At 39.6% G+C, this 27,812-nt stretch overlaps 2 protein-coding genes across 3 annotated transcripts; one reads left to right on the forward strand and one right to left on the reverse strand.

Annotated features, from left to right (window-relative positions):
- Positions 1-15,958, forward strand: sult1st6 (sulfotransferase family 1, cytosolic sulfotransferase 6). Its single transcript, XM_085416343.1, has 7 exons — positions 1-794; positions 1,422-1,550; positions 8,144-8,241; positions 8,463-8,589; positions 12,394-12,488; positions 13,782-13,962; positions 15,022-15,958. Exons 1-7 carry the CDS (start codon positions 608-610, stop codon positions 15,132-15,134), a joined length of 930 nt encoding a protein of 309 aa, XP_085272469.1. The 5' UTR covers positions 1-607; the 3' UTR covers positions 15,135-15,958.
- On the reverse strand, positions 15,389-27,812 carry atp2a1l (ATPase sarcoplasmic/endoplasmic reticulum Ca2+ transporting 1, like). 2 transcript variants are annotated; one of them, XM_085416342.1, is made up of 24 exons: positions 27,528-27,812; positions 26,572-26,589; positions 26,168-26,250; positions 24,929-25,033; positions 23,951-24,089; positions 23,028-23,108; positions 22,854-22,939; positions 22,458-22,755; positions 22,204-22,370; positions 22,021-22,109; positions 21,823-21,925; positions 21,597-21,728; positions 21,347-21,463; positions 20,501-20,719; positions 20,301-20,412; positions 19,918-20,141; positions 19,581-19,801; positions 19,290-19,492; positions 19,115-19,200; positions 18,899-19,032; positions 18,671-18,788; positions 18,443-18,560; positions 18,118-18,163; positions 15,389-16,056 (listed from the first exon to the last, which is right to left on the reverse strand). In XM_085416342.1, the coding sequence occupies exons 1-23, from the start codon at positions 27,643-27,645 to the stop codon at positions 18,159-18,161; spliced, it is 2,976 nt and encodes a 991-aa protein (XP_085272468.1). In that variant the 5' UTR covers positions 27,646-27,812; the 3' UTR covers positions 15,389-16,056; positions 18,118-18,158. The 2 variants fall into 2 exon arrangements, with proteins under 2 accessions (XP_085272468.1, XP_085272467.1); XM_085416341.1 differs by lacking the exon at positions 18,118-18,163.

Here is a 27,812-nt window from a genome sequence, read left to right on the forward strand (position 1 = left end):
AGAGGAAGCAGTCAAGACAGTATTGTGAGGAAAAGTGGAATTCATACGTAACTAGGAACGTTACATAAGGGCACTTTAGTGTAGGTCTGCTGGTGCAAGTTCCTGTGATCGCAGACTGATAAGAACCTGGGTACAAGCACTCAGGGAGCCAGCTTACAAAGATAGAAAGAGGGGCAAAAAGAAACACGTTTTAAAGTGACTGAGGCACTCAGACTTCAGCTGGGAGTTCATTGTTTCTGAGAGGCCGCTGAGAGACTCCTGCTCCCGCATTCAGATCTGGGAGGCGACTTACGCTGCAGACCACGAGAAATCAAGAGGAAACAAGGCAGCGCTGCTGTTGGCCGGGGTCATGCAAGGAGGAGATAATGACAGTTTAAAAAGGAAGTAAACACGCTGACTGTGGGACTGACAATCAGGAAGAACAGGACCATTAGAAGCTGGGATTTATGTGGCTCATTGGCAAATCAGCAGTGAGTGGTTGACACAGACAGCTGAAGGCAGGACCTCGGGAGTTTGTTGAAGTTTTTTTTTTCTCTTCAATTTAAAAGAGGCAGATTTTAGCTCTCTGTTCTTGATTTCCTTGAGGCAGCTTTTGGCAGTGTAAAAAATGTCAGAGGAGAAAGAAATGACTTATAGCGAGGCTATTCATAAGGCCAGCTCCTCCATCACACGCTTCCCTCTCATCCCAGTCAGAGGAGTGCCTCTCATGAACTACATCGCCAACAACTGGGACAACATCTGGGCTTTTTGTCCCGATCCATCGGACCTCCTCATCGCCACCTACCCCAAAGCAGGTACTCAGAAACAGTGTTAGACACAAAGTACTGATCTCAAGCAGCTTTATTTGCGTTCTTACATTTCTAACACTTTACACTTCCACTCACGGGTATGGAGAAAAATACTGTGCATTTTCCTTATCTGTTGCAAATTCAGATGTTACATGAAAATATGCAGGACTGCACTGCCAAAACAGCATAGAAAATGAAGCACACTTTCCCTTTTCTCTTTAATGCAGCACTTTAACTTGTGAGGAAATATTTTTCCATTGTGGTGTTAATGCTTTCTTCTTCTTCCATTACTTGATTGTTAAGTAGTTTTTCCACTAAGTCTACCAAAACATTGTGTGTGTGTAACTGCTTAAACAAGCAGGCAATAAAGGAAAACACCAGTAACTCTAGACTAATCCTGTAATTACGCCTTCATGAAGTGTGAGAGTTATAATTTAAGCAAACAAACAACAAAGACAGACTACTTTTCCTGCCCTTCAGTCTCTGGACTAATTTGTTAGACTGTGGAATCTGCTGTAATGTGGCACTACTAAGTAGCTGGTGTCAAAAAAGACGTTTGTTGGACTGTTGTTAATGTTTTTACTCAATGTGGTGAGATTTAGCAGTGCACCGTTTGATGTCTCTGTCTCATAGGGACTACATGGACCCAGGAAATTGTTGACCTGCTCCTTCACAATGGAGATGCTGAGGCCTGCAAACGAGCCCCCACACCTGTCCGCAGTCCATTCCTAGAGATCTTCTCCCCACCTCCCATCCCTTCAGGTGTGTGTTTTATCTATGTTTTTATTCTCTACTGTGACTCAGCAGGTTTAACATGTAGTTGTAGCATGTCAGAACTCACAAAAACAAGTCAAGGAGGAATGTTTCTGTAACGGATCGTTTTTTTCCCATCCCAATCAGAGTCAATGAGTTCTCAACCCATAAGCATATCCCTCCAAAGAAAAGACTTGAACTGGAGTTCTGTAGGCGATCAACAAAAGTTACTGTAGTTGGGTCATTTCAGTGAATGCAGCTGTGCTTTTCCAACACAGATTAGCCATATTTGTGTTTGACTAAACTTTAATACCAGCCAGTTGAATTTTTACAATGAAGCCAACTTTCAAGCATGTCACGGTGACCTAACAGGCAGGTTTATAACAATAAGTCACAGACAGCTAAAAAAGTAGCTGTAGTGTTTTGCTGCAGGGTTTTGGCACAACAGTCAGTGTTACTACTGTCTAAGGAAATCTTAAATGTACTGGGGTGCTAGACTTACCACTATATCCAAACCATTAGATACAAGAAAGAAAACTAGAAAAATTTGCATTTCCTGCGAAAATGCAGTGTGGATGCCTTAACGGCTGAAGATATCTGCTGAAAAAAGCTGAAAAAGTTGAAAAAAAAAAAAAAAAAAAAAAAAAAAGATGCCCTGAGCAGGATTCGAACCTGGCCCTCCTGATCAAAGGGCAGCTATTTAGCTCACTGAGCCAAACACTTTCTCACAAAGAAAAGGTGGAGAGATTGACAATTGTGCTAGCAGAATTTGGGCAAAAAAAAAGGGGTGAAAATTCTGCTGAAAAGAGTTCCATCAGCAGAATTTCTGCTGAAAAGAGGTGAATGAGCAGAATTCTGCTGAAAAGAGTTTTTTTCTGAAAACAGCAGAAAAAACTGAAAATTTTGCTGAAAAGAGTTGAATGAGCAGAATTCTGCTGAAAAGAGGTTTTTGCTGAAAAAGAGCTGATAAAGTTTGGATTTGTGCTGAAAAGGGGTTAAAAAAACTGAAAATTTTGCTGAAAAGGGGTGAATAAAATGAAATTTGTGTTGAAAAGAGTTTAAAAAAAGTTTAACTGTTAAGTGAAAGAAATGTTGCCATAAGCTGGATTTGAACCCAGGCCTCCCAGTCTGAGAACGGATGCTTATCTCACTGAGGTAAAGCACAGCTCAGCCCATCATGCAAAATCAGTGACCACATTGATAATGTGTTCCATTCATTTCAATGGTCAAAAGTCATAACACACATCAGCAGAAATAGCAGAATTTTTTAAAGTTTAAACATAGCATTTCTGCTAAAACTTAGTATTTATACTAAATAATATTTTTTTCCTGCCAAATCATAGCATTTGTGCTGGAACACAGAAAGTTCCACCAAATCATACAATTTGTACTAAAACATTATTTATGATTTAGCAGAAACATTGGGACTTGGTAGAAATACTATGATTTACATGAAATACTTTGACTTAGCAGAAGTACTACAATCTAGGAAAAAAGTACTAAAGCATAGCAGAAATTCTATCATTGAGCAGAATTACTAGGATTTAGAAGAAATACTAAGATTTGGCACAAACACTGATGTGGCTCAAGAACCTTTATTGTGCAGTTATACTATGATTTGGAAGAAATACTATACTTTGGCACAAATACTATGATTTGGAAGAAATACTATGTTTTAGCACAAATACTATGATTTGGCTCAAATACTATAACTATCCTCGGTCAGAAGGAGAGGCTGACATCCAGGGATTCGATTACCACAGGTGGAGTTTATTGCGGTCAGATGGATGGTACAGGGAGGTATGGCATACAGTAGGAGGATGTGGAGAGGTGATATGGTGTGGTTTCTATGATTAAGAAGAGGGTATGCATTACAACATGCATACAGATTAAAGATTAAGAAAACTGGTAACAAATTCCTCCACTACAAATCAGTCTGATGCCACTTTTTACAGGGTTCCCGTTTACTAAGGCACTACCCAAAAGGCGCCACAAGAGGGCACTCCAACACAAGAGATGACCTATTTACACTGATGCACTTAGTAAACAGCCCCTACTTAGCCACTACATAATACAGTGATATTACAGTATACAAATTCACACGAATACTATGATTTGGCAGAAATACTATGACTGAGTAGTAATACTATAACATAACAGATTTCCTAAAAAAAACTATTAAATTGCAGTAATTCTATGACTTGGCAGAGATACTACGTTTTAGCACAAATACTATAACAACGCAGAAATACTATGACTTAGTAGTAATACTATAACATAACAGTTCAATGTTCTTGCACAAATACCACAATATGGCAGAAATACTATGTTTTAGCACAAATACTGTGATTTGGTATAAATACTATGATTTGGCACACATACTATATTCCGCAGATACACTATAACATAACAGATATGCTACAACTTAGTAGTAATACTATAACATAACAGAATTATTATTTGGGCACAAATACCACGATTTGGCAAAAATACTATGATTGGGTACAAATACTATGATTTGGCAATAATACTGCATTTTAACACAACTACTGAGATTTAATTGAAATACTATGATTTAGAAGAAATACTATTACTCCATACAAATACGATACTTTGGGACAAATACTATGTTTTGGTTCTAATACTATGATGTGCAACAAATACTATGATTTGGCACAAGTACTATGATTTAGTACAAATACTATGATTTGGCAGAAATACTATGACTTAGTAGTAATACTATAACATAACAGATTTCCTAAAAAAAAACTATGAAATTGCATTAATTCTATGACTTGGCAGAGATACTACGTTTTAGCACAAATACTATAACAACGCAGAAATACTATGACTTAGTAGTAATACTATAACATAACAGTTCAATGTTCTTGCACAAATACCACAATATGGCAGAAATACTATGTTTTAGCAAAAATACTGTGATTTGGTGTAAATACTACGATTTGGCACACATACTATATTCCGCAGATACACTATAACATAACAGATATTCTACGACTTATTAGTAATACTATAACATAACAGAATTATTAATTGGGCACAAATACCACGATTTGGCAAAAATACTATGATTGGGTACAAATACTATGATTTGGCAATAATACTGCATTTTAACACAACTACTGAGATTTGATTGAAATACTATGATTTAGAAGAAATACTATTACTCCATACAAATACGATGCTTTGGGACAAATACTATGTTTTGGTTCCAATACTATGATGTTCAACAAATACTATGATTTGGCACAAGTACTATGATTTAGTACAAATACTATGATTTGGCAGAAATACTATGCCTTAGTAGTAATACTATGACATAAAAGATATACTATGGTTTTGCAGACATACTATGATTTTGCACAAATACCATGATTTGGCACAAATGCTATGATTTAGCAGAAATACAATGATTGGGTACAAATACTATGATTTGGCAATAATACTGCGTTTTAACAACAACTACTGAGATTTGATTGAAATACTATGATTTAGAAGAAATACTATGACTCCATACAAATACGATGCTTTGGCACAAATACTGTGATTTGGCAGAAATACTATGACTTAGTAGTAATACTATAACATAACAGATTTCCTAAAAAAAACTATGAAATTGCAGTAATTCTATGACTTGGCAGAGATACTACGTTTTAGTACAAATACTATAACAATGCAGAAATACTATGACTTAGTAGTAATACTATAACATAACAGTTCAATGTTCTTGCACAAATACCACAATATGGCAGAAATACTATGTTTTACCACAAATACTGTGATTTGGTATAAATACTGCGATTTGGCACACATACTATGATTTGGCAGAAATACTATGCCTTAGTAGTAATACTATAACATAAGAGATATACTATGGTTTTGCAGACATACTATGTTTTTGCACAAATACCATGATTTGGCACAAATGCTATGATTTAGCAGAAATACTATGATTGGGTATAAATACTATGATTGGGCAGAAGTACCATGTTTCAGTACAAATACTATGATTTGGCAGGAATACTCTGGTTTAGCAGAAATACTCTGATTTAGCAGAAGTACTATCTTTTGGTAGAAATTCCTGCTAAAAGGTACTATTTCTGCGTTTTAGCAGAAATACTGTAATTTGGCATAAATACTATAATTTGGGATAAATACTATGATTTGGCACATATAATATATTCAGCACATATATTATAAAATAACAGAAATATTATGATTTGGCCCCAAAACCATGATTTTGCACAAATACCATGATTTTGCAAAAATACTATGAATTGGCAGAAATACTATGATTTAGCAGAAATACTATGATTTGGCAAAAGTACTTAGATGTAGTAGAAGTACTTTGCTTTAGCAGAAATACTATGATTGAGGAGTAATACCTAAACATAGGAGAAATATTGATACACAGACACACATACACAGACAGTAAAGGGAACAGGAGCTGTGGAGAGTCTGGGCTTGGTATATGTAGGTCAGTTAAATTAGCTGCACCTGCTGTAGTCAGCCCTTACACACACAGAGACAGAGAGAGGTGTGAGTTTTCTTCAGTGTATTTCTGACATTCAGGATTCCCCTCGAACAAATGGCCATAATTTCCTAACCGTAGAGGCTAGAACGGTCATTCAGGCATCGTTTTATTCAGAAGAGATGGGGGAATCTTCAGGTCTTCATAATTCAGAGATAAAATATAAATTATTAAAGATATATGACTTGTAATACACTGTAACTGAGTAGAGGCGAAGCAAAAACTGCCTTGACTTGCTCTCAAACAACCTTTGGTAACTCTAAATCTATATGGAGCATCAAAATCATTCTTTCACCGTAAGAAACAGCAGGCTTTGGTGAACAGTCATGGAAATTTTCAGGGCTCTGTGGAAATCCATTAAAAAGATATGACGAGAGAAAAAAGTGGTTCATTTCCAGAGATTGAAATCTGATGAAATCTGAGCGAGGGACAAATTTCCTACCCTCAAACAAGTCCAACTCATTTCAGAACGGTAATAGGTGAGAAAGAAATTCTTGAATTGTGAGCGTCAGGAGTGTCTGAAGATATACGGGGACAAGCATCATGTCTTAACTTTGCTTCGTTAAGGAGATATGACAATTTGAAAATGCCTCTCATCAGAGAAATCCAGCGGTGATTTTGAACAAACTCTCCATTGAGTTTATATGGAGAGTTTTCTGACTTTGTGTTACTCTGAGGAGATTTGCAAAGTATCTATAAGTCCCACAACAATGATAGTGACATTTTCTGAAAGCCAGCAAAAATACCTACGTCTTGATGTATAATTTGTGGGGCTTGAGTGGAAATTGAGCGAGTAGCAAGAAGTTGTTTGGACATGAAGAGAAAATTCAAACAGTTTCACTGTCCCCTCTGAGTTAATTGCATAGCAACCATAGCAACGCATGTATTTTCTGAAAAATCACAATTTTGCAACTGAAGACTTAAAGAGAGATAAGATGAAAACGGTAGAAGATCTGAAAAAGCTGAATCACACAGGAATAGCCAAATCATTTGAGAACGTTTTAAAGTTTGAATGGAGTTTCTAGGTGAAAGTATGAGGAAGTAGTTAAGTTTCAAAGACAAGAAAGTTTTAGCAGAATTGTGGAAGTTTCCCATTCATTTCAATGGGACAAATTAAAGGAAAAAAGTGTAATATTTTAAAAAGTATAATAGTAATAAACACCAAAAGTCATAGCCGGCATTAGCAGAAAGAGCAGAACAGTTTAGAGTTTGAACGGTGAAAATAGCACAAAAATTGTGGAAGTAGATCCACGGCGAAAAGTGTACGGAAACACCCGGAATAATAAAGAATAAAGAGAAACAGGAACTCAATAGTGTGGATGCCTATTAAGGCATCCACACAAGAACTTTACCCTCCCACCCTTTCTCTCCCCTGGACTGTTGACTCAACAAAACATGCCTATGTTTCATCAGTCTCTAATCACTTCAGGTGTTCTTACCTTGATTATCCAGACTTGGTCCCCTACTGTGTTTGTTATTTTTGTCAGGTACATTTTTATATTGTATTTATTCATTTTCAGTCATCTGGGAAAAAGTAAAAACAGGACTTAAATATACTTCTTCTAATTCAGGTTGGTTATTCAAAGAACAGATACCTGGAAGGCTCCATGTTAATGCAAACGGTTGTATAACAAAACACTGAGCTAAATGACATTACATCAAAATAGCTGGATGATATCATTCTCTTGTAGTAGGCTACTACAAATGATCTTGCAAATACCTCAGAATAAGGTGAAATCCTATTAGTTCACAATATGCTGAGTCATTCGGTCATTTTAGTAGAAATCACGACAACAGTTGCTCTGGTTTGGTGCTAAGTAAAATTGAATTGAATTAAATTAATACTGCTGTCACATTTTTTGGGAAATTTGCCTTAAGTTAAATGGCCGTGTCAACTTTTTCTCCTGTTTAATGTTATTTTAACCATGTTAAAAAAAAAGTAAATTCAACAATGCTAATAAGCAGTTTCCATTGGTTGGAATATATGAGAAATCATGGAATACACATGTTAAGTTTTTCCTGTGTCCAATTCCCTGGATTTATGTCTCAGGTCTTGATCTTCTGGAAAAAATGGATCCCCCGAGAGTTATCAAGACGCATCTTCCTTTTCAGCTGGTGCCTCCTGGATTCTGGGAAAACAAATGCAAGGTGAGACTTCTTGTCTATCAGACTTCAGTGAGAGTAGAAATTCCTCATTTTATTGCTTCTTACTAGACAGAAAACTCATGCAGCTTGAAGGTAAAAGGTTCATGATACGGCACATAAATGAGGTGGGAGGTTACGAATGCCATGCTAGACACAATCTCATCAAATAACATGTTCTCTGTACTGTGAATATCTTTTTGTGTTCCTCCTGATTATGTGGGAAGTCGATCTACGTGGCACGCAATGCCAAAGACAACCTGGTGAGCTACTACTACTTTGATCTTATGAATCAGACCCAGCCTGAGCCAGGGCCCTTTGGTGGCTACATCCACAAGTTTATGCAAGGAGAGCGTAAGTATATTTCCCTCTGTGTCCTCATACCTATTCTAAGCCATCAATAGCCCTATATGTTTACCCACCAAAGCAGCGTCTTTGGTTGCCTGGAGGCTTTTGTGAACAAAATATGTGATGGTGGATGGAAACTATGACAACTTGTGTAACTGCCTTTTATGCTTGAGTGGTCATGATAAGATTAGTTGCACCCTGAGTGGCTGTAGCGCGCATATCTTGGGAGGATCTGGATGAAAATGTAACCTTTTTTTAAAAAATATATAAATAAATGGAATATTTCTTCATCATGACAGCCATAAAAAAGCTGCTTCTTTACTGCTATTTCTTTTGTGCTTTTTTTCCCACCATATGTGCCTTGTTAGGAACATAGTTTGCTTTGTAAGTAAGTATGAAACCAATCACACAACTTTATTAAATTTCAATGCATTCATTCCAGAATGGGAAAAAAAATGATTTCCTTAGAAAAAGACTTAAATGGTTGCTGTAGGGTCATTAAATGATAACTTTTTGAAATGTCTTTATATTAACAATTGGATATATGTTAACTACCTATAAATGAAGTCACTGGGTTGGGTAATGCAAAGTGAATTATTACCTGACTCCTCTCAGCTTGTTGAGAGGAGAGTGTTTAGTTGTGATAGAAATCAAAATCTTGGTGACATATAACCAGTTTGGCTGCTTTGCTGCTGATTTGACTGGAACATATTAAAGCATCTGTGCCAGTTTGGTGAAGATTAGGGAACAAAAAGGTGGCCTTTCATAAAACACAATATGGTGGAAATGTACATAATAGGTTTCGTTGGGCTTGATTTATTTAACAAATTTAATGGTCCGTCAGTTAATCAGATTCAAAGATAGATCCTTTGTTTGCAGGAAATTACATTGCCATTTACATGCCATAAACACTGACATAAACAATATTAATTCCTAATAAAGTTAATAATTTATGAATAAATAAAACACCCAGTAACTAACATGAAAATATGCAAACATTTTGGAAAACTCATATTATTAGTACTGTGCATTAAATGGGCTTACAGCAGCTGATATGAAGGACCTCCCGAGGAGCTCAGACTGCACTTTGGTTCAGTCAGTCTTTGACTGATTTGCTACTTTTGATAACCTCCAGGGATTGGAGTGGGTGTGCAGGTTCATCAGGTAAAATCAGATCTAAAATCTGGCAAAGTTCAAACATTACATGCATAAACTCGTATTCCACCTTGGCTCACTGGTTGCGCTCGACTGCTCAAGGCACAAACATGAAACTTGTTCATAAGAATCAGAGGCTTGTCAGTTTGCCAGGAACTGAAAACATGTACCGTTCATGCAAATGTGTACTGATGTGTAAACTTTTGACCCAACCCTTATTTCTTTATGCTTTGCTTTCAAGGAGCCCTTTAACTTTAAGTGGTCTTGAGCAATAGTTCTTCAGGTTTTCTGAAGGTCTTTCAAAGTTTTCCACTGGCTGCTTTTTCAGTCATTTTAAGTCACTGTACCTCACTATTTTTAAAAGAATATTTTGTTTATTTTTTTAAAATCACTTAACACTGATTTATAAATCATTCAAGCACAAAAAGGCACCCAATTCAAGGGATGAACCAGTATTGTATCTACTCAAAACAGACAGCTTCACAAAGAACTGTGTTGTCTTCATAGCGCTTGTTAAAAAAACAACACAACATCCACTTACGCTTTGCGAGCTGCCGCTCCAAACATTTTATTAATATCCTTATGCCACACCACAGACCAGTCTTCTTTTATGTGCTCCCCCTTTTTTTCATTAATATTTTTCATTAATATTTTTTCTTTCTTTTTTTTTGTGAACACCATCAGAATATAAGATAAAAACAAATCCAGTTCACTAGTTTTGCAGATTAAGCCTAACTGGTCTTTTGACCGTATGCTCTGACCTCTGACCTTTTCCACATACCCATGTCCATCTAGTAGTTTCAAGTCAGACACTGTCTCTGCATGTGACACATCAACATTTTCATCTTCCTCACCACATTGTTCCTCCTGAAATGTCTCTTTAGTCTTCAGTAAGTTGCGACGGTTCCTTCTGAACACATGACCGTCTTCAGTTCTTACGTCACATGATCTCGGACCTGATTCCTGAAGAACAATGGCTTTCCTGTTCCATGCATTCTGATCTTGGATTCTCACTACATCATCCTTTGCAAGCAATCCAAGTGCTCTTGTTCCCTTGTCGTATTGCTGTTTTTGTTTCCATTTCAGATGCTCTTGCTTTTTTATAATTTCTTCACTCTGCTTGCTCTCTGCATAGCAGGGCAAAGTTGTGTGTAGCTTACGACTCATCAGCAGTTCTGCAGGGGATAAACCACAGTCAAGAGGAGCAGTCCTGTAGCTCAGCAGAGCTAAATAAGGATCTGATTGACTGTCTGTAGCCTTCTCCAGAAGCTGCTTGATGTTGTGCACTCCTTTTTCAGCCTTGCCATTTGCCTGTGGATGTTGAGGACTTGTGTGACATGTTTAAAGCCATATTCTCTTGCGAAATTCTGCCATTCTTTGCAATAATAGCAAGGACCATTGTCACTAATGACAGTTTCTAGAAATCTGCTCTGAAACTTCTTACATGTTTCACACTTTCCGATCATGTTCTCAATGTCTTTATTAATACCAGGCCGGTACACAGTGTCTCTAGCCCTCCTTTTACACTTTTCTATTCCCAGTTGTCCCTCATGTATTCTTTGAAGTATCCCTTGTCTCAGACTATGTGGTATCACAATCCTATTGCCTCTCAACAGCAGGGCCAGTCTCCTTGGATAGTTTCCATCACTGTTTGCAGCTCCTTGTCTACAGCCGTCTCCTCACATACTTGTTTTATCTCCATGGACTCACAAAGTAACTCCCTTAGTGCTGATGTTCTCACTGTTAGGTATGAATTTTCCAACAAAGTTTATCATTCCCATCACTCTGAGCACACCTCTCTTATCTTTCGGGCGTGCAGTGACTGTAAATTGTGTCTTTAGACACTTTGTTACTAGCAGCCTGTCACAAAAAAACACACTAATTTGTTTCAATTTCTTTAGCTGAATCTGTGATGATTCTCAAAGAGCTATTAGCTGAAACCTTGGCATAAAATGTTTTAAAGAATTGGAGGACAAAAAAAGTGGTAGACAGACCATGACAACAGCCTCATTTTTCAACATGACAATGATCTTAAAAACACTGCAAACGCAGTAAAAGCATACCAGGATAGAAAACACACACAATAGGACACTATAAGTCATGGATTGGCCTCCCCAGAGTCTGGACCTTAACATTACTGGAGCAATGTGGGATCATTTTGACAGAGAACCAAACAAAAGGAAGCCAACATCTTTAAATGTCCTTCAAAAAGCAAGAGAAGTACGGTATCTTTGAAAACTACTGAAAGAAATTAAGCTGCCTGTATTGTAGAATAAAGGTGGTCATACCAAATATTGATATTAAAGCTAGTCAGAATGACACATCTGTCAATAAGTCACTGTACGTACTTTTAATTTTCCTAGTATAAAATAAAGAAATGATGAATTATGTAATCATAATTCATCACTTTGCAATAATTCATCAGCTCTGCAGTTACACAGCTGTAAAGTCATTAAAGGTGGTCAAGTTTATCAGTCTCTTATCAGCCGACAGTTACTAAAATACCTACTGTCATAAATGTTGATGTTAAGCTGTTAATGAGGCTTTATGATAGCCGTAAATATAAACATACACTCAGCATAAACCTGGACTGGAGTAGGAGAAATGTTTTCATCAAAGCTGCTTGAATGAATGGCCTTTGCTCTGCTTCTACAGTGTCATGGGGCTCCTGGTATGATCATGTGAAAGGTTACTGGCTGGAGCGAGAAAAGAGGAATATTCTGTACCTCTTCTACGAGGACATGAAAGAGGTGAGGAGAACACGTGGATTATAACCAAAGCATGTTGCGCAACCTTCTTCAAAGCAAACGTAATAAACGCAGCGCATTCCTTTGATCTCATATGTAAAGCTGAGATTGAATGATTAGGAAGCCTTGTTATAGACGCAGATTTAGACCAGCTTCATGTATAAAGGAAAAAAAAGAAAAGTAATGCCAACTGTCTGACATACAGCTGAAAAGAAAGAGCAGATTTTTTGTAAACAATGTGACTACCGGCAAATCTCCTATTTCTGAAGATTTAAAAACAAATGTACCATACTCTTAAAAGACATTCAATATAAATTAAAAAAATACTTTGAGATATTGTTCAAAGAACTGTATATATGTATTAGTTGCACGACAGAGAAAGTTGGACTGCACAGTCGTGTGGAAAACACCCAGTGATTCAGTTGCTTGTAGAAGCACCTTTAGCATCAATAACCTGAAGTGAAGGTTTTCTGTATGACCTTATCGGTCTCTCACATCGTTATGGAAGACTTTTGGACCCTTCTTACAGTTCATTGATGTTTGCAGACCTTTATTTAAACCCAGGTTTCAGTTAGTTTGAGGTGTGGACTTTGATCGGGCCATTGCTTACCTTTATTCTTTTCTTTCCCAGCCCTTTTGTGGTAGATTTGCTGCTGTGCTTGTGGCCATTGTCCTTTTGCATGATCTAATTTCAGTGAAACTTTACCTATTGGACAGATGGCTTCACATTTAACTGTAGATTACTTAACAGTTGGTATGAGGTGTTTTCTGTTGATATGCTGTATTTGCAAACCTTTTATAGAGGTGCTCACACTTCCTGAAGATCAGTTAATCAAGCGCATTTAATTAGCTTGCTTCTACCAACTGAAGCAGTAAAGGTGTACTTAGTTTTTCACAGGACTGCACAGAATCCCGTGATAAACATCCTTTTTCACATGACCAGTCAATTCATAAATATCAGCATACTTTATATTGTAAGCTAAATACCCTGAAGTGTTAGAGAGAGAAACCCAACAGGGCAATGATCTGCTGTGAGCAGTTGTCCACAGTGAGGAGGAAGAACTCCCATTTAACAGCTTCTCCCAATTTGATTTCCGTTATGTAATCTCTCCTCACCGGTTTGCAGTGTTTTGTTTATCACTTCTTATGATTTTACTTTTTCCGTTACCTTCAGGTATTTGCTGTTTTCAGTCGTAATGTGGTGACACCCCCTCTTGTTTTATCTGTTTGAACATCTGTAATGAATTTTAAAAATTAATAATCTCCGCACATACTCTGTCACATTTATTTTCCCAGAATCCTCGGCGTGAAGTGGAGCGCATCATGAAGTACCTGGACTTGTCGGTCTCCGATGAGGTCGTCAGCCAAATCGTGGAGCTCACCTCCTTTAAAAACATGAAGGAGAACCCGATGGCCAACTACTCCTGCATTCCATCTCCGGTGTTTGACCAGTCCATCTCTCCTTTCATGAGAAAAGGTGCACTATTAAATTAAAGATATGCAGGAAAGTCAATCTCAGTCGCCAGTGAGTCCCTTACGTAGGGCAGTTAAAATGTCATGAACACCTATATTTGTCTCAGACACACAAATATCTTCATGTAATAATGTCACAAGGTTAAATCAACTTGTGAACAGTCTGAGCTCCTCAAAGGCAGCAATTACTGCTCTGCTACCTGTCCTTCAGTGCAGGGGCACCCCCTAGAGGTCCCTGGATTTTGAGCTCTCGCTTCTATTTTATTTATACATTACAACAACTTAACACTCAAATGAATAAGTCTGTTGGCAGATATTAACTAGAGTCGATTTAAAGTTTTGGAGGATTTTTAGTTCAAACAAGGCATCGTTAGCCTGGGCTTCTGCAACAATTATATGGTCAGTTTTTCCCCCTCACTTTTAACAAACCAGTCATTAAGTATTTAATCAGCACAATATAATTACATCTATAAACAAAGATACAGTTTTGGGAGTTTTACCTCTGTACACATCACAGTGGATCTTAACTCAAACAGTCAAGATGTAACTGAAATGCAGACGTCCAGGTTTTTAAAAAAGTATGGGGCTAAACATTACAGCTAGTCATACAGATAACCTCACATTTTCACAGGCTTAAAATGAGTTTAACAAACGTACATGATTTTAAATAAAAGGATTGTTTGATAAGTTCTGAAATTTCATGGCCTCAAGAAACTGCTTGTCAATCAATCATCTAATGACTACATATAAAAATGGCTGAAAAACATCCGGAGCAGTTCAAGCTGGAATTCTGCACTTTGCAGTTTTTGATTTAAAATCCACAGTGATACAAAATGTGAACAGTGTTTACACGCATGTTGTATGTTACATGTTATAATTTAATAAATGTATTAGCGGTAAATGAGACACTGTGTGGGCATTACATATGACTGTTTTGGAAAACATTTTTTAAGCACCAGTCAGTTATTCATTTGTGCAAAAAAACAAAAAAAACAAAAACATTGATAGAGGCTTTAGCATAAATTTTCCAACTTAACAAAATTGTCTTCCTTTTCATATGCAGGTGAAGTGGGTGACTGGAAAAACCATTTCACAGCTGAGCAATCAAAGCTGTTTGATGAAGACTATGAAAAGCAGATGAAGGACGTCGACATACCGTTCAGGACCCTCATCTAATGGATCCGGGGGTTTCTGGAATTCGCTGTGCAAACCAAAGACTGATGACTGTCGCTGAGCCACGCTTAAACAGCAGAAGCGAAAAACAAAAAAAACCCGTCATGGGCTAAAAAAACCAAAATAGTTGCTATAAAATTAAAATGGTTTGACTCACATTTAATATGTATGGATGTTGAACACTGTAATCACTCATCCTCGTGGCATTTCCAGAGGAGGTCATCTAAATGTACTCCCAATAAAAACATGCTCCACAATAAATTCACAAGTTTTTAATCATCACTTTATTGCAGCTTATCAAGTAAACAATATATAAGACCAAAAGTGTTGTGACTGAGTAGACATGCCCATTTTATGTCACGAGACCTCCAACTGAGTCCGCTGACCGCATGGTCATAGAGAGCGCTGGCGGCTGAAAGCAAGTGGTTTTTCTGCCCATATGAAGTCATTTTAAACAACCCTACACCACACTGTACAGAGCCCAGCTAAAGCAGGGAGGCTGCACAAGACACGAGCAACGAAGACTAGAATCAAAGTAATGAGCTGGAAAGTCAGTCATATGAAAATGGACAGAGGACGCAAAAACACAACAGCTGAGAATATCCAAGGTTAACAAAAAAAAATAATCACCTTTAATACATACTTTACTTCTTAGAATAAAATCTTAAATATTACTGCTTTATCTGGTTAATCAGGATACTTCCCCTCATTTTAATTCAATCTCCTTCCTTATACAGAGACTATTTTTATTGCAGATTTTAAACAAATTTTATTGTTTGTTTTTTTTCCATAAGGTTTTCTTTTTTCAGTCTTTTTCTTCTTTATGGCTCCCCTCTTTGGCTGTGATCTTTCTCTCTCCTCCGCTTCTTTCTCTTCAGCCCTGAAGATCCTCTTCTTCTACATCTCTATTTAACTTCTGTACCTGCTGCAGAGACCAGAGACACGTGATTTGGTAAACAAAGGAAAACTACGTGATTTCTCGTGTGATAAGAAGAATGACACTTTGATAGCGTCTCTCAAACTTAAAGTGACAGGGCTTCACAAAATTCAGTTTGTGTACAGTTCAATATGGCATGCAGAGGATCAAAGGACTTCACAAGCATAAAAACATATTAAAACTACAAAATACAAGCAATGCAACAGAAATGCATACATATAAACAGACACCTGCATGCACACACACACACACACACACACACACACACACACACACACACACACACACACACACACAGTGCTTAAAAATTTATAAGACCACCAAGGTAAGGGTGGTCAGCTGCCCTAAATTAACAGTTTTGTTAGTTTACTAAAATATTTTTTAATATTTCTGGTCTGGTTAATCAGCCTTTATACACAAGCCCTTTAATCAAAATGATATTTTTGATGCTAAAAAAGAAATATTGTCATTCGTGTATTTATAAATTTACTGTTTTACAAAATAATAAAGCACATTATTACTTCAAATGCCAGTTACTTACTGAGGACTTTACTTACTTTTTTGCCAGTACAGTTATTTTTTTACATTGCTGAACAGAAAATTAGCTTCAGTGTTTAATAATAATAATAATGGATTGGATTTAAATAGCGCTTTTCAAGGCACCCAAAGCGCTTTACAATGCCACTATTCATTCACTCTCACATTCACACACTGGTGGAGGCAGCTACAGTTGCAGCCACAGCTGCCCTATCGCGCCATCGGCCCCCCTGGCCAACACCAGTAGGCAAGTAGGGTAAAGTGTCTTGGCCAAGGACACAACGACCAGGACGGAGAGCCCAGGGATCGAACCAGCGACCTTCCGGTTACAGAAGCGCTTCCCAACCCCCTGAACCACAGTTACCCTCACTTAACTTTTGACTTCTCAGTCAGGTCTGGTGTGTTGGCTCAAATTAGAACATGAACTTGGTTAAACCCCCCAAAGAAATGTAAAAACTTTACAGATTTGTAAAATAGTTGTGTTTTCTTAAATTTCTTAAGCACTTTATCCGTAAGCAATACATAAAATTAAATTCTGCACAAAATCCTGTTGAATATAAACAGAAATATGAAAACAAACAAACTTTGACACGACAGAAGTAGGAGGCCAACATGATACTGACAAAGACAAAATGCACATGCTCTTTATTTACCAGACCACTAAATGTGGCTGAGCTCACTCGTAGGCTGTATAGCGATCTATTATTTAGTGGAAACATTAGCTAAATGTCTCATTAAAAAGGTGCATTTTAAGAACTGCTTGAAATTATTGTTAGACTTCATATTTGAAGGTAGGTTCCAGAGTTTGAGGGTTTAAACATAAAAAAGCTACATCCCCAATTTGTCTTCATAAGGAGAACAAAGAACAGTTTCACAGTATGACTTTCTTTCAGAAATATAAGCTAGTTTAAGAAGTTTAAGACAATTTAAGCCTTTATTTACAAGGGAGAGCATTTTAAATGTGGGGCTTACTTTATGAAAAAGTCACTGTTATTATTTATAAGCTTCATATAAACATGTAATAAATTATTTTGGAGTTTATTGCAGCTCTAGAGGAAAAAACTACACATAATGCTAACAGTAAAAGAGATTAAGAGTAAAATCTGTTGACAAAGGGAACAATTAATACTCACACAGACCTTTTATCTGCTTACAGCTATATCATAAAGTGCTAAGAAAAAACATTTGTTTAATGTTTATATAATGATTATAAAAGGTAACCTTGGTGAGATACAAAGTGATCTACTCACCTGCTCACGGTGATCTCACGAAGAAAAAAACAAAAACCAATAAACAGAAACCTCAGTTCAACACACTCGAGGGTCTCCCCATAAAGAAAGTCATGATACCCAATGTTTTTCAATTTGATTTTCAATGAATGAGTAGTGAGGAGACCCCGGAGGTCACAGTGAGTCTGATAACAGCTTGAACACATTGAAATAGCAACAAATACACAAACAGACAAACAGTCTCTACACAGCGCTACACACTGCAGTGTGAGCCTTGGAATACCTTGATTTAGTTACAGGTTAATGGTGATGGGTTGGCTGAATTTAAGCTGGAAATGGACAAAAACAAACGGGTTACGTGAGTTAATGATGAATGGAGAGAAGTGAAAACAGGCAGATTAAAAACACAGAATCAAACCTGATTGAATTAAAATGAAATTAGATAAAGGCTAGGTTAATTTTAATAAGTTAAAATATTAATAAATAGTCTGAAAAGATGATGGTAGTAATGCATGAATGATTAAGTAAAACTATTATCTGTTATCTTAGGAACTGGGACAGATCTCTGTTTATTTTTGTTCTTGAGGATTTATAAAAGTGCTGCTTACCTTCAACGTAGTTGCGGGCGAAGAACTTCAGCACCTCATCAATGGCAATGACGGGGAAGGAAAGTTTCAGGACCATCAGCCACTGCTCCACTGACAGATGGGTCAACTTGAAGATCATCTGGAGAGGAAAAGAATGGAAGTCAGATGAAGCTGAACCCCACGGAGGAAATCCACATAAACTAGAGCTTCTAAAACAAAAAAGATTTTCAAACTGAACTTCTGACTCACAGGGAGAGGATCAACATAGATGATCATGAAGTGCAGGGACATGGACAGGGTCATGGCAGAGAGCAGCCAGAAGTTGCTCCATGGGGGCATGCGCACCAGAGACTGATTCTCAGACAAGCTTGAAGAGGAAGAAGAAGAAGAGACGTGAGAGCAGAATATATCTGTTGCATGAAGAAACCTTTTTTTTTTTACAAGCTACATCCTCCTCTATCACATTCAAAGAAGTACCTGTTAAGAGCATTGCACATCTCAATGGTGACCAGTACAGACAGGGCCATGGTCATGGGAGGAGAAGCCTCAAAGATTTCACATTCCAGGCCTTCAAAGTCCTCGTTGTCATCGTGGCACTGCATGAAGTGTGACTGCACGGATAGGAAGTAAAATCAGTAAATGTCTACATCTGTGTTTAGTGGAAAGCAACAGGAAACAGAGAAAAACACTCACCAGCTGATAGTAGGTGACCCCGGGGCCAGTGGGGTCATAGATGAACCACCAGGCAGCGCCACCAACAGTGGCAGCACCGACATATCCTGTTAGTGTAGGTGGATCGTGTCAGTGTAGACAACTGTTGTACCTACTTTCAATCAAAATCCATCCAAACTCACACAGTTCCACTTACCACCAATAGCCATGTATCTGAAGAACAGCCAGCCAGAGATCAGAGGCTCCTTGGGGGAGCGTGGGGGCTTGCCCATGATGTCCAGATCAGGTGGGTTGAAGCCCAGAGCAGTGGCGGGCAGACCATCAGTCACCAAGTTGACCCAGAGCAGCTGGACGGGGATCAGAGCTTCGGGCAGACCCAGAGCAGCGGTAAGGAAGATACTGAGGGAGGGTAATGGGCTGAAGTTAAGCCAGAGACAAAAAGAAAGATGTGTAGCTGTACAGAGTGTGTGTCAAACAGGTCACTCACCAGACGACCTCACCAACGTTGGAGGAGATGAGGTAGCGGATGAACTGCTTCATGTTGTTGTAGATAGCTCTGCCCTCCTCAACAGCAGCCACAATGGAAGAGAAGTTGTCGTCAGCCAGGACCATCTCAGAGGCAGACTTGGCAACGGCAGTGCCAGAGCCCATGGCGATGCCGATCTCGGCCTTCTTCAGGGCAGGGGCATCGTTCACACCATCACCAGTCTGCGGTTGGAGGAGATGAAGTATGCATTAGACAAACCAACCACCAGACAACACTTTAACACAACCTCTGTGTCGGTAACAGGTTTAGTTTGCATCCTGCACTGCTGGGCTCTTACCATGGCAGTGATGTCATCATAACTCTGGAGGAACTCAACGATCTTGGACTTGTGGGACGGCTCCACACGGGCAAAGCAGCAAGCCCTGCGCACAGCCTCGGACTGCTCGTGGAGAGGCAGATCATCAAACTCGCGTCCGGTGTAGGCCCTGCCGGAGACATCCTCGTCCTCGCCGAAGATGCCAATGCGACGGCAGATAGCGATAGCAGTTCCCTTGTTGTCACCTGACACATGGAGAAGGAGAAAATGAGTGGAAACCTTGTAAAAAGGACAGTTTCCGGAGAATAAAAACAACTTTGTATGATTGTGTATTAGCAGAACAGAAAGATCAGATTTTCTGATGATAAGAATGGTATAATAAAAAAGCTCTCCATGACACTAACCAGTGATCATAATGACACGGATTCCAGCATCTCTGCACAGCTCAATTGAGCCAGTGACCTCCTTACGAGGGGGATCCAGCATACCCACACAGCCAACGAAGGTCAGGTCCATCTTAGGGGAGAAGGAAACAAATCAATCCAAGTTTTTACATGTTGTCATGGCTGTATCTCCAGGTTTCAGTTCAGTCAGGATGTCTAACCTCATAATCGGCAAACTTGGTGGAGTCCTCAAGGTTCATCTCCTCCAGCTTCAGTGGGGTGTCACGAGTGGCCAGGGCCAGGCAACGCAGGGTGTCACGGCCAGTACCCCAGTCCCTGATGACAGCCAGAATCTTCTCCTTGATGGCGTTGGTCAGAGGCACACGGGTGGTGCCGACACGCACATAGGCGCACCTGTCAATCACACCCTCAGGAGCACCCTAGGCATGAAGCAGGAAGATTGTAAAGGCGGCACAGAGACAAACAATTTCGGCCTGTTCTTTAATATTTATTCCATCTGCTACAATTTTTTTTTTAAAGGAAAAATGCAAATACCAACAGAATTAATTTTTTAGGAACTTCTACACCAAAAAGCTGAAGATGTCAGCTTTAAGCTACTACATTTCAACTAAATCATTTTAACAGTGCAACTTGTAGTAGAACAAAAATGACTTATGAAAGATATGAGTGACTTTAAATCCAGAATTTTATTACGTTTATCATCTTTAGTTGTATGTTGCGTGTTGACAGGCCAGCTTAGCTTTGTTGTAAAAACAGACATCACAAGCAGGGAGTGAATCTACTAACAAACCCGGGGACACTGAATGCTCATAAGATAATTAGATGATTGCTATGTTGCATACAATAAAATCAGAAACTAAAGGTTTGAGACCATAACGTCATGAGAAAAGCGATTAATGGTGATGGATGATGTGCTTTCTCATAGACCTTTACACAGCTGGATCAGATGAGTCACCCCCTGCTGGCCATTAGAAAGATTGCAGTTTTCAGAACCCTAGTCCATCTTTTATCCCAAACACTATGACAACAGGTAAGAGTGAACTGACCTTAACAAACATCTTGGGACCACCATCACCTTTACCAGGAGTGCAGTAAACAGACATGGACTTCCTGTCACGGGAGAACTCCAGAGTGAAGTTCTTCTTCATGAGCTGCTTGATCACCTATTGATCGATATATATGTTTTTACTATAAAGCAATAAAAACTCTCAAGCGTAACTTCAGCTCACTACAATGGTTTTCATCAGCAAACGTAAATCGCCTTCATTGCTCCACAAATGAAACGAGCTGACTTACTGAGCAGCATGCGTTGGCTCTCTCAATTCTGGACAGGTTCTTCACGTTTGAGTTGAACACGTTCATCTTCTCAACCAGGCAGCACAGGGCGGTCTCAGTAGCCTCACCGACCTTCTCATAGATCTTCTTGGACTACAGAAAACAAGAAATGAAGGAGAGAATTTCTTTCTCTGCAGGTAGTAAAGTCGAATTGTGGCAAATAAAAAGTGTGGCTTTCCGATTTTACCTCGTTGTAGTCCAGAGAGGAGTCGTTGCACAGGGCGCAGATGGTAGCCAGCTCAACAAGACCGTCGTGTGAGCTGCAGTTGACCTTGGCACCACCCTGGGTACTGATAGGAGGAAATTGCAAACAAATTAGCGTTGGATTGTCTGAATTTGATTGGCTACACCGAACAACGATACATGGCAATAAAAGCCAACTTACACCTCGCCCTCTGGGGTATACTTGGAGCCAGAGATATCAAAGGCATCGAGGTCAACGTGGTCCCCATCAACAGTCTTGACAATAAACATCTGCAGGGGAGGAAACAAAGACAGTTTTTGCACATGAAGGAGAGTTCATGAAAGCTGTCTAAAGTACACTTTTCTTCATTGGTTAAAAACCCACCTTGGTCACACACATCTGGTTGGTGGTGAGGGTGCCAGTTTTGTCAGAGCAAATGACGGAGGTGCAGCCCAGGGTCTCCACAGAGGGCAGGCTTCTGACAATGGCATTCTTCTTGGCCATACGGCGAGTACCAAGGGCCAGACAGGTGGTAATGACAGCGGGCAGACCTGAGGGACATTAGTGAAAAACTGAGTGTGACAAACAAGCAGCGGAGTGGAAACATGTTGTTCTTTCACTGTGTTTCCTGTCCTCACCCTCAGGGATGGCAGCGACAGCCAGAGCAACAGCGATCTTGAAGTAGTAGACAGCACCACGGATCCATGAGCCTCCGTGGACGGGGTCATTGAAGTGGCCGATGTTGATGGCCCAGACAGCAACGCAGATCAGGGAGATGACCTTGGACAGCTGCTCGCCAAACTCGTCCAGCTTGGCCTGCAGAGGAGTCTTCTCCTGCTCGGTGGCAGCCATCTGGTCACGGATCTTGCCAATCTCAGTGGAGACTCCAGTGGCGACAGCCACACCAACGGCCTTGCCGGCAGCAATGTTGGTACCCTACAGAGAAAAAAAACGGGGAAGAGAAACCTGGTAAGGCTAAGGAAATGAAAGGACAGGTGAGAGAAATAATTATCATAGTAACAGGATATACTGACAGAGAAAAGCATGTTCTTCTTGTCCTGGTTGACAGCTCTGAGGTCAGGAACAGATTCAGTGTGCTTGATCACACTGACAGACTCGCCTGAGAGTGAAATCAGAGAATTAACTCAAAACTGCCAACGGAGAAAGGACAGAAAAGGATGTAGTGGCTGATTTTCTTAAAAGCTTACCAGTAAGGATGGACTGGTCAACACGCAGGGTGGTGGACTTAATAGAAACAATCCTGATGTCAGCGGGGACTTTGTCACCAACTGTGCAAAGAAGAGAAGTTATCATTAACATTTAGTGAACTGTTAGAGAACACATAAATAACTTTCTTACTGACATTAGAAAGAAGTTAAAAACAACCATGGGGACTGTGTGTGAAAAACGTTTCCTACTTAATTATGTTGGCACCTCCATAACATCCAAATGACTGCAATAGTGCCAAATAGTTCAATTCATGTCACTCATTTATTAAAACTGAATTCAATCAAAGTGAAATATAATACTACCACCGCTAATACTATGAATAGCTCCTAAAATAGGCACCAAATGCTCAGACAACTTGCTAAATTTCTATACTTAATCCACGGATTTCATAATAGTGCAGAGCTCTAAATGACACATGCTCTGACCAATCAGAGTGAAGCACACATGGTGAGGGGGGCAGGGCCACCAGCTAGAGTGGCAACAGGTGTGCACTGACAAATTAACAGGAGTGTCAACGGCAGCGAGGGAAGAGGCGGTGCGGCAGGTGCTCGTGGGGGTATTTATACTCATAATTTTGTTTTCCTACAGTCAGCATGTTTTCGCTGCGGTGTTACTCTGTCGTGCCTCATTCACGCCGCCTTAAAAAGACACAAGGTTCTGACATCAGCCTTCCTCGGGCACATCTATCCTAAACTTGTGTCTGCCTTTCACTCCCTGAATAGAAATGCAAGGAACTCAGTGAAAGCATCTTCACAGCTTCACTGTAATTAGACATCGAAGAGTATTTGATACAACAGGTTGTGAGTATTCCCCAGTTGAAAATATATACAGAGCCCCCCGACAGACCATTTAAAAAAATAATTAACACAGACTCCCCATGTGGAAGCTCGACATCTCTTACCAGACACTTCCACAATGTCTCCAGGGACGATTTCCCTGGCCTTGATCCTCTGCACACTCTTTCTGTCAGAGCGGTAAACTTTGCCCATCTCGGGCTCGTACTCCTTGAGAGCCTCGATGGCACTTTCAGCATTACGCTCCTGCGGCAAACACAGACACAAACTCTCATTAAGAGTTGAAAGAAGAAAACGGGATCTGCTTAAAAACTGCAGACAAATAAAAGTATAATCTTTGTATCAGAGGATACAGAGACACCACACGGATGTCCACATGCCTGTTCATCCTCGTTTGAATGTAAACTATACTAATTTTGTCCTTGGTCTGGCACTGGGCATGTCCTCTAAGAGGCTTTGAGTCATTACCCACAGCAATTACACCCGTTACTGATGTCACATGAGTAGGTCACATCTGTTATCTGATGTGGTCTGGTCCATATTAGGTTTCAGTAGAATTTTTATGGTGGGTTTTCTTTTTAGAGATTTTTTTTTTTTAAAATCAGTATGGAAAGTAGTGCAAGAAAATAAACTCATTTAGGGAAATGTAATCTGGGATGATCTTTGATTAGCGGGTTGCTAATGTCAGTTCTTTAGATGCGGAAAACAGAAGGGAAGGGAAGCAGCTGATTTCAACACTTGGCATGAACATGATGACAGCAATGTTCCCTCTCTGAGTGATGCCTGACAGCAGTGCCACACACTTATTGGCATGTATGAAGAAGAGCATGACTAAATGTCTGAAGTCCAAACAACGCCAGATATAACGTGTTAAATATTTTAAAAAGTCATACAGTAATAATATTATATAAATGTTTTCATACTTGCACATAAGATCGAGTGAGCGCTGATGTACATTTCAGATTTAAGAGCTTGAAAATGCGAATTGAGAACCCAACTCGGGCAGTAACTGGAACCTGTGTACTTTCGGTCATCAGTGTAATGGATACAGCTTATTGCTCAACGACCTGGGCCTCATTACTGACCTGCCACACGCCAACAACAGCGTTAGCGATGAGGATAAGAAGGATGACGAAGGGCTCCACGAAGGCAGTAACGGTCTCCTCACCTTCCTCGAACCAGGCCAGCACCTGTGGTGAGAGCATGGTTAGTGCGGTGGAGACAACAGTGACAATGGGCTATCCTGCTCCTGAGAACCAGCGGGCCGATATCTCTTAACAACAAAATGCTTTTCATTAATTTTTCTTGTAAGCTGAACTAAAAACCTCTAACAAGTATATAAGCTTGTACAAATGTGTTAGCGGTTGTAGAGATTGCCATGAAGGGGGGGTAGGTACTTATGGGACTTTTTATATTTGTATGAATTCAGTGTTTTTATCTATATCAGTTACATGATTAAAAAAAAACATGTAAACAATTTTAAAAAAAAAGAAAGAAAAGCACAATAATTTTAAACATATACCTACACAGACATTTTTTAGACCTTTTCATCATTTACATTTAGTCATATTTTGGTCTTTTCTTTTCCTGTACTAACGCTTTTATTTTGATAATAGCTGTGTAAAAATGATTTCAGATTAATCTCAGTGTCCTAATAGCTCTTCACTCCTTCTGACTTAAAAGTGTCTTTCTAAGGAGGCCCTTCGTTCCTTCTTCAGGCCTGACCTTTCCCGAAGGATTCAGTTTCTCTCCTCAGCTTGGGGCTTTCTTAAAATAAACCCTTACCCTTACCACTTCCTCAAGCCCCCCATCTCTCACTGGCTCCTCAATATTCGCCTTCTAAGGCCATCGTGACAGCTGCCCGAAAGGGTGAAACTGGCCATAGCAATTAATACACCTCCTAGTAGACTTCGCAATTGGTCTCCCTCTTCTCAAGTTGTCGTCCTCAAAAATACATAGAGGGGCGGAGGGGATGGGAAGCTGTCTTGACAAAGTGGCCATAAAGTAGTGCAAGTAACTGCAGCATGCTTGCTTTAGTGGACTGGTTTGTGTGATGGACTAAACTAAATGCAATCACCTTTTAAGTTGACTCTTAAGAATGTGTGAGGGGCCGGAGATTACATCTAAACATGTGAAATGATTAGCTGGATGTTATCTTAAACCTGAAGAGTGTATTCTTGTTAGTAGTGCTATTAAACTTGGAACCTGTCCACAAGTGTCAGTGCCTTGCTTCATTTGTTGCTGCTGCTATTATGTCTACTACAAATACTCCTCCTGTCACTTAAGCTTAAAATGTAAATGACAGGAATAGCTTGTTTACTTACAAAGGAGATGCAAGCGGCCAGAAGCAGGATCCTGACAAGCAAGTCCTCAAACTGCTCAACGACCAGCTCCCAGATGCTCTTACCTGCAGGACAAGGACACAATCAGTGGATAATAATCACCTCATTAAGCATGCATTAGAGTGTATTTGTGTGGTACAAGTTTGCACACTATGGTTTGGATTTGTGATTGACCAACAATCTTCAGTGGCAAGTGTGATGCAATTATCTTATGGTGATTAAATTACACAATCAAAATGCTGCCTGCTTGTTTTGACTGAAGACCTTTTGAGGATGAGCGTGACTTCAGTGAAGTCACGCCAGTCATTCTCTCTGGGTGATATCAGGTGTCTGGAAGCTCTTGTTCACATTTAAACATGCAGTAAATGTGTTGAAGGAACACTTACCCTCCTCAGCGGGCAGCTCTGGAGTTGCACACCAAAGTGAAGGAGGTGGAGACAGAAGGAGAGCGGGGCGAAAAGACAGTCAGTTAAAGTGTCTCACGATCGTTATTAAACATTATCAGCATAACACTATGATGGAATTATACAATAAATGCGCCCTCTAGTTTATAAAAACATCCACCTTTTCAAAATCCTCTGTGTGCTTCACACTTAATAACTTAAGCTCTACAACTCAGTGGCTTAATTAAAAACACATTGTGTTGCTTAATTATTTCAGGAGGACCCAGCCTACTTTGATTTCCAGTCAAAGCCTGCAAAACCTCTGTGAAGCTCGACTGTTTTCACAAAAATTCAATTAATAAAAATGTAATGACTGCTTACTAAGTGTTGTAAAGCAACGTCACAGTGAGTGCAGGAACATGACTGCTAAAATAACTGTAATACATTATTAAGCAACTCTTGCCATGGAATTTGCCTTCCTTGTAGTTATTGATTAGCAATCATATTCCCGATCACTTAGTCGTAAGCCGTCTGAGGACCTCCCCATTTGATCCGGCCTAAAATTATCCACACCTCTTGCTATTGCCCACACCATATATCACCCAGGAAGCTTCCTGAGCCGTCACCTGTCTCTCTCGCTCTCCAGTCATCTTCTCTGGCTATCTTTAAATAGCTCTTCAAAGCTCTCAAAGTCTCTGCTTCTCAATGTCTCTGCATTTTTATCAGCTGCTGCGACTGCACTCTAAAAAAGCTTTAACCCAGCCCTGCTAACTACAAGCAAGGCAAGAAACTCCACTGGTGTTGACTAAGGAAGACTTCCAGAACTTATCTTAGCAAAAGCTGTGATGCTTTGTGGAATATTCTGAATGCAAACACTGAGATGTTTCATTGACAGTTACTACGTGGGGTTTTCTTCCTTCAGTAGGCTTCCCACCCATCCCCGATGCCCGAACTCTCACCATTGAAGCCATATTTGTCCAGGTTCTTCTTGAACTGGTCAGGAGTGAGACCAGTGTTCTCGTTCACCGAGAAGTAGGCCAGGCATTCTACCGAGGTCTTCGCGTGTGCGTTCTCCATCTTCTCTGGATAGACAAGGGATTGGCCGACTAACCGTGTCTAGCCCCGCTCTTTGACTTCTTTGTTGTTCTCTGCTGTTTTCACCCTTGTTCCACCACCCTCACCTAGACGTGTGGCACCCTCCAATTCAGGAGTGCTGGACTGACAGAAAGAGCGAATAAGTGCAT

The sequence above is a fragment of the Rhamphochromis longiceps genome, linkage group LG8 (genome assembly GCF_057381845.1).
Source record: "Rhamphochromis longiceps isolate RC_006_pf linkage group LG8, R_longiceps_female_GT1.1, whole genome shotgun sequence".
Taxonomy (NCBI): domain Eukaryota; kingdom Metazoa; phylum Chordata; class Actinopteri; order Cichliformes; family Cichlidae; genus Rhamphochromis; species Rhamphochromis longiceps.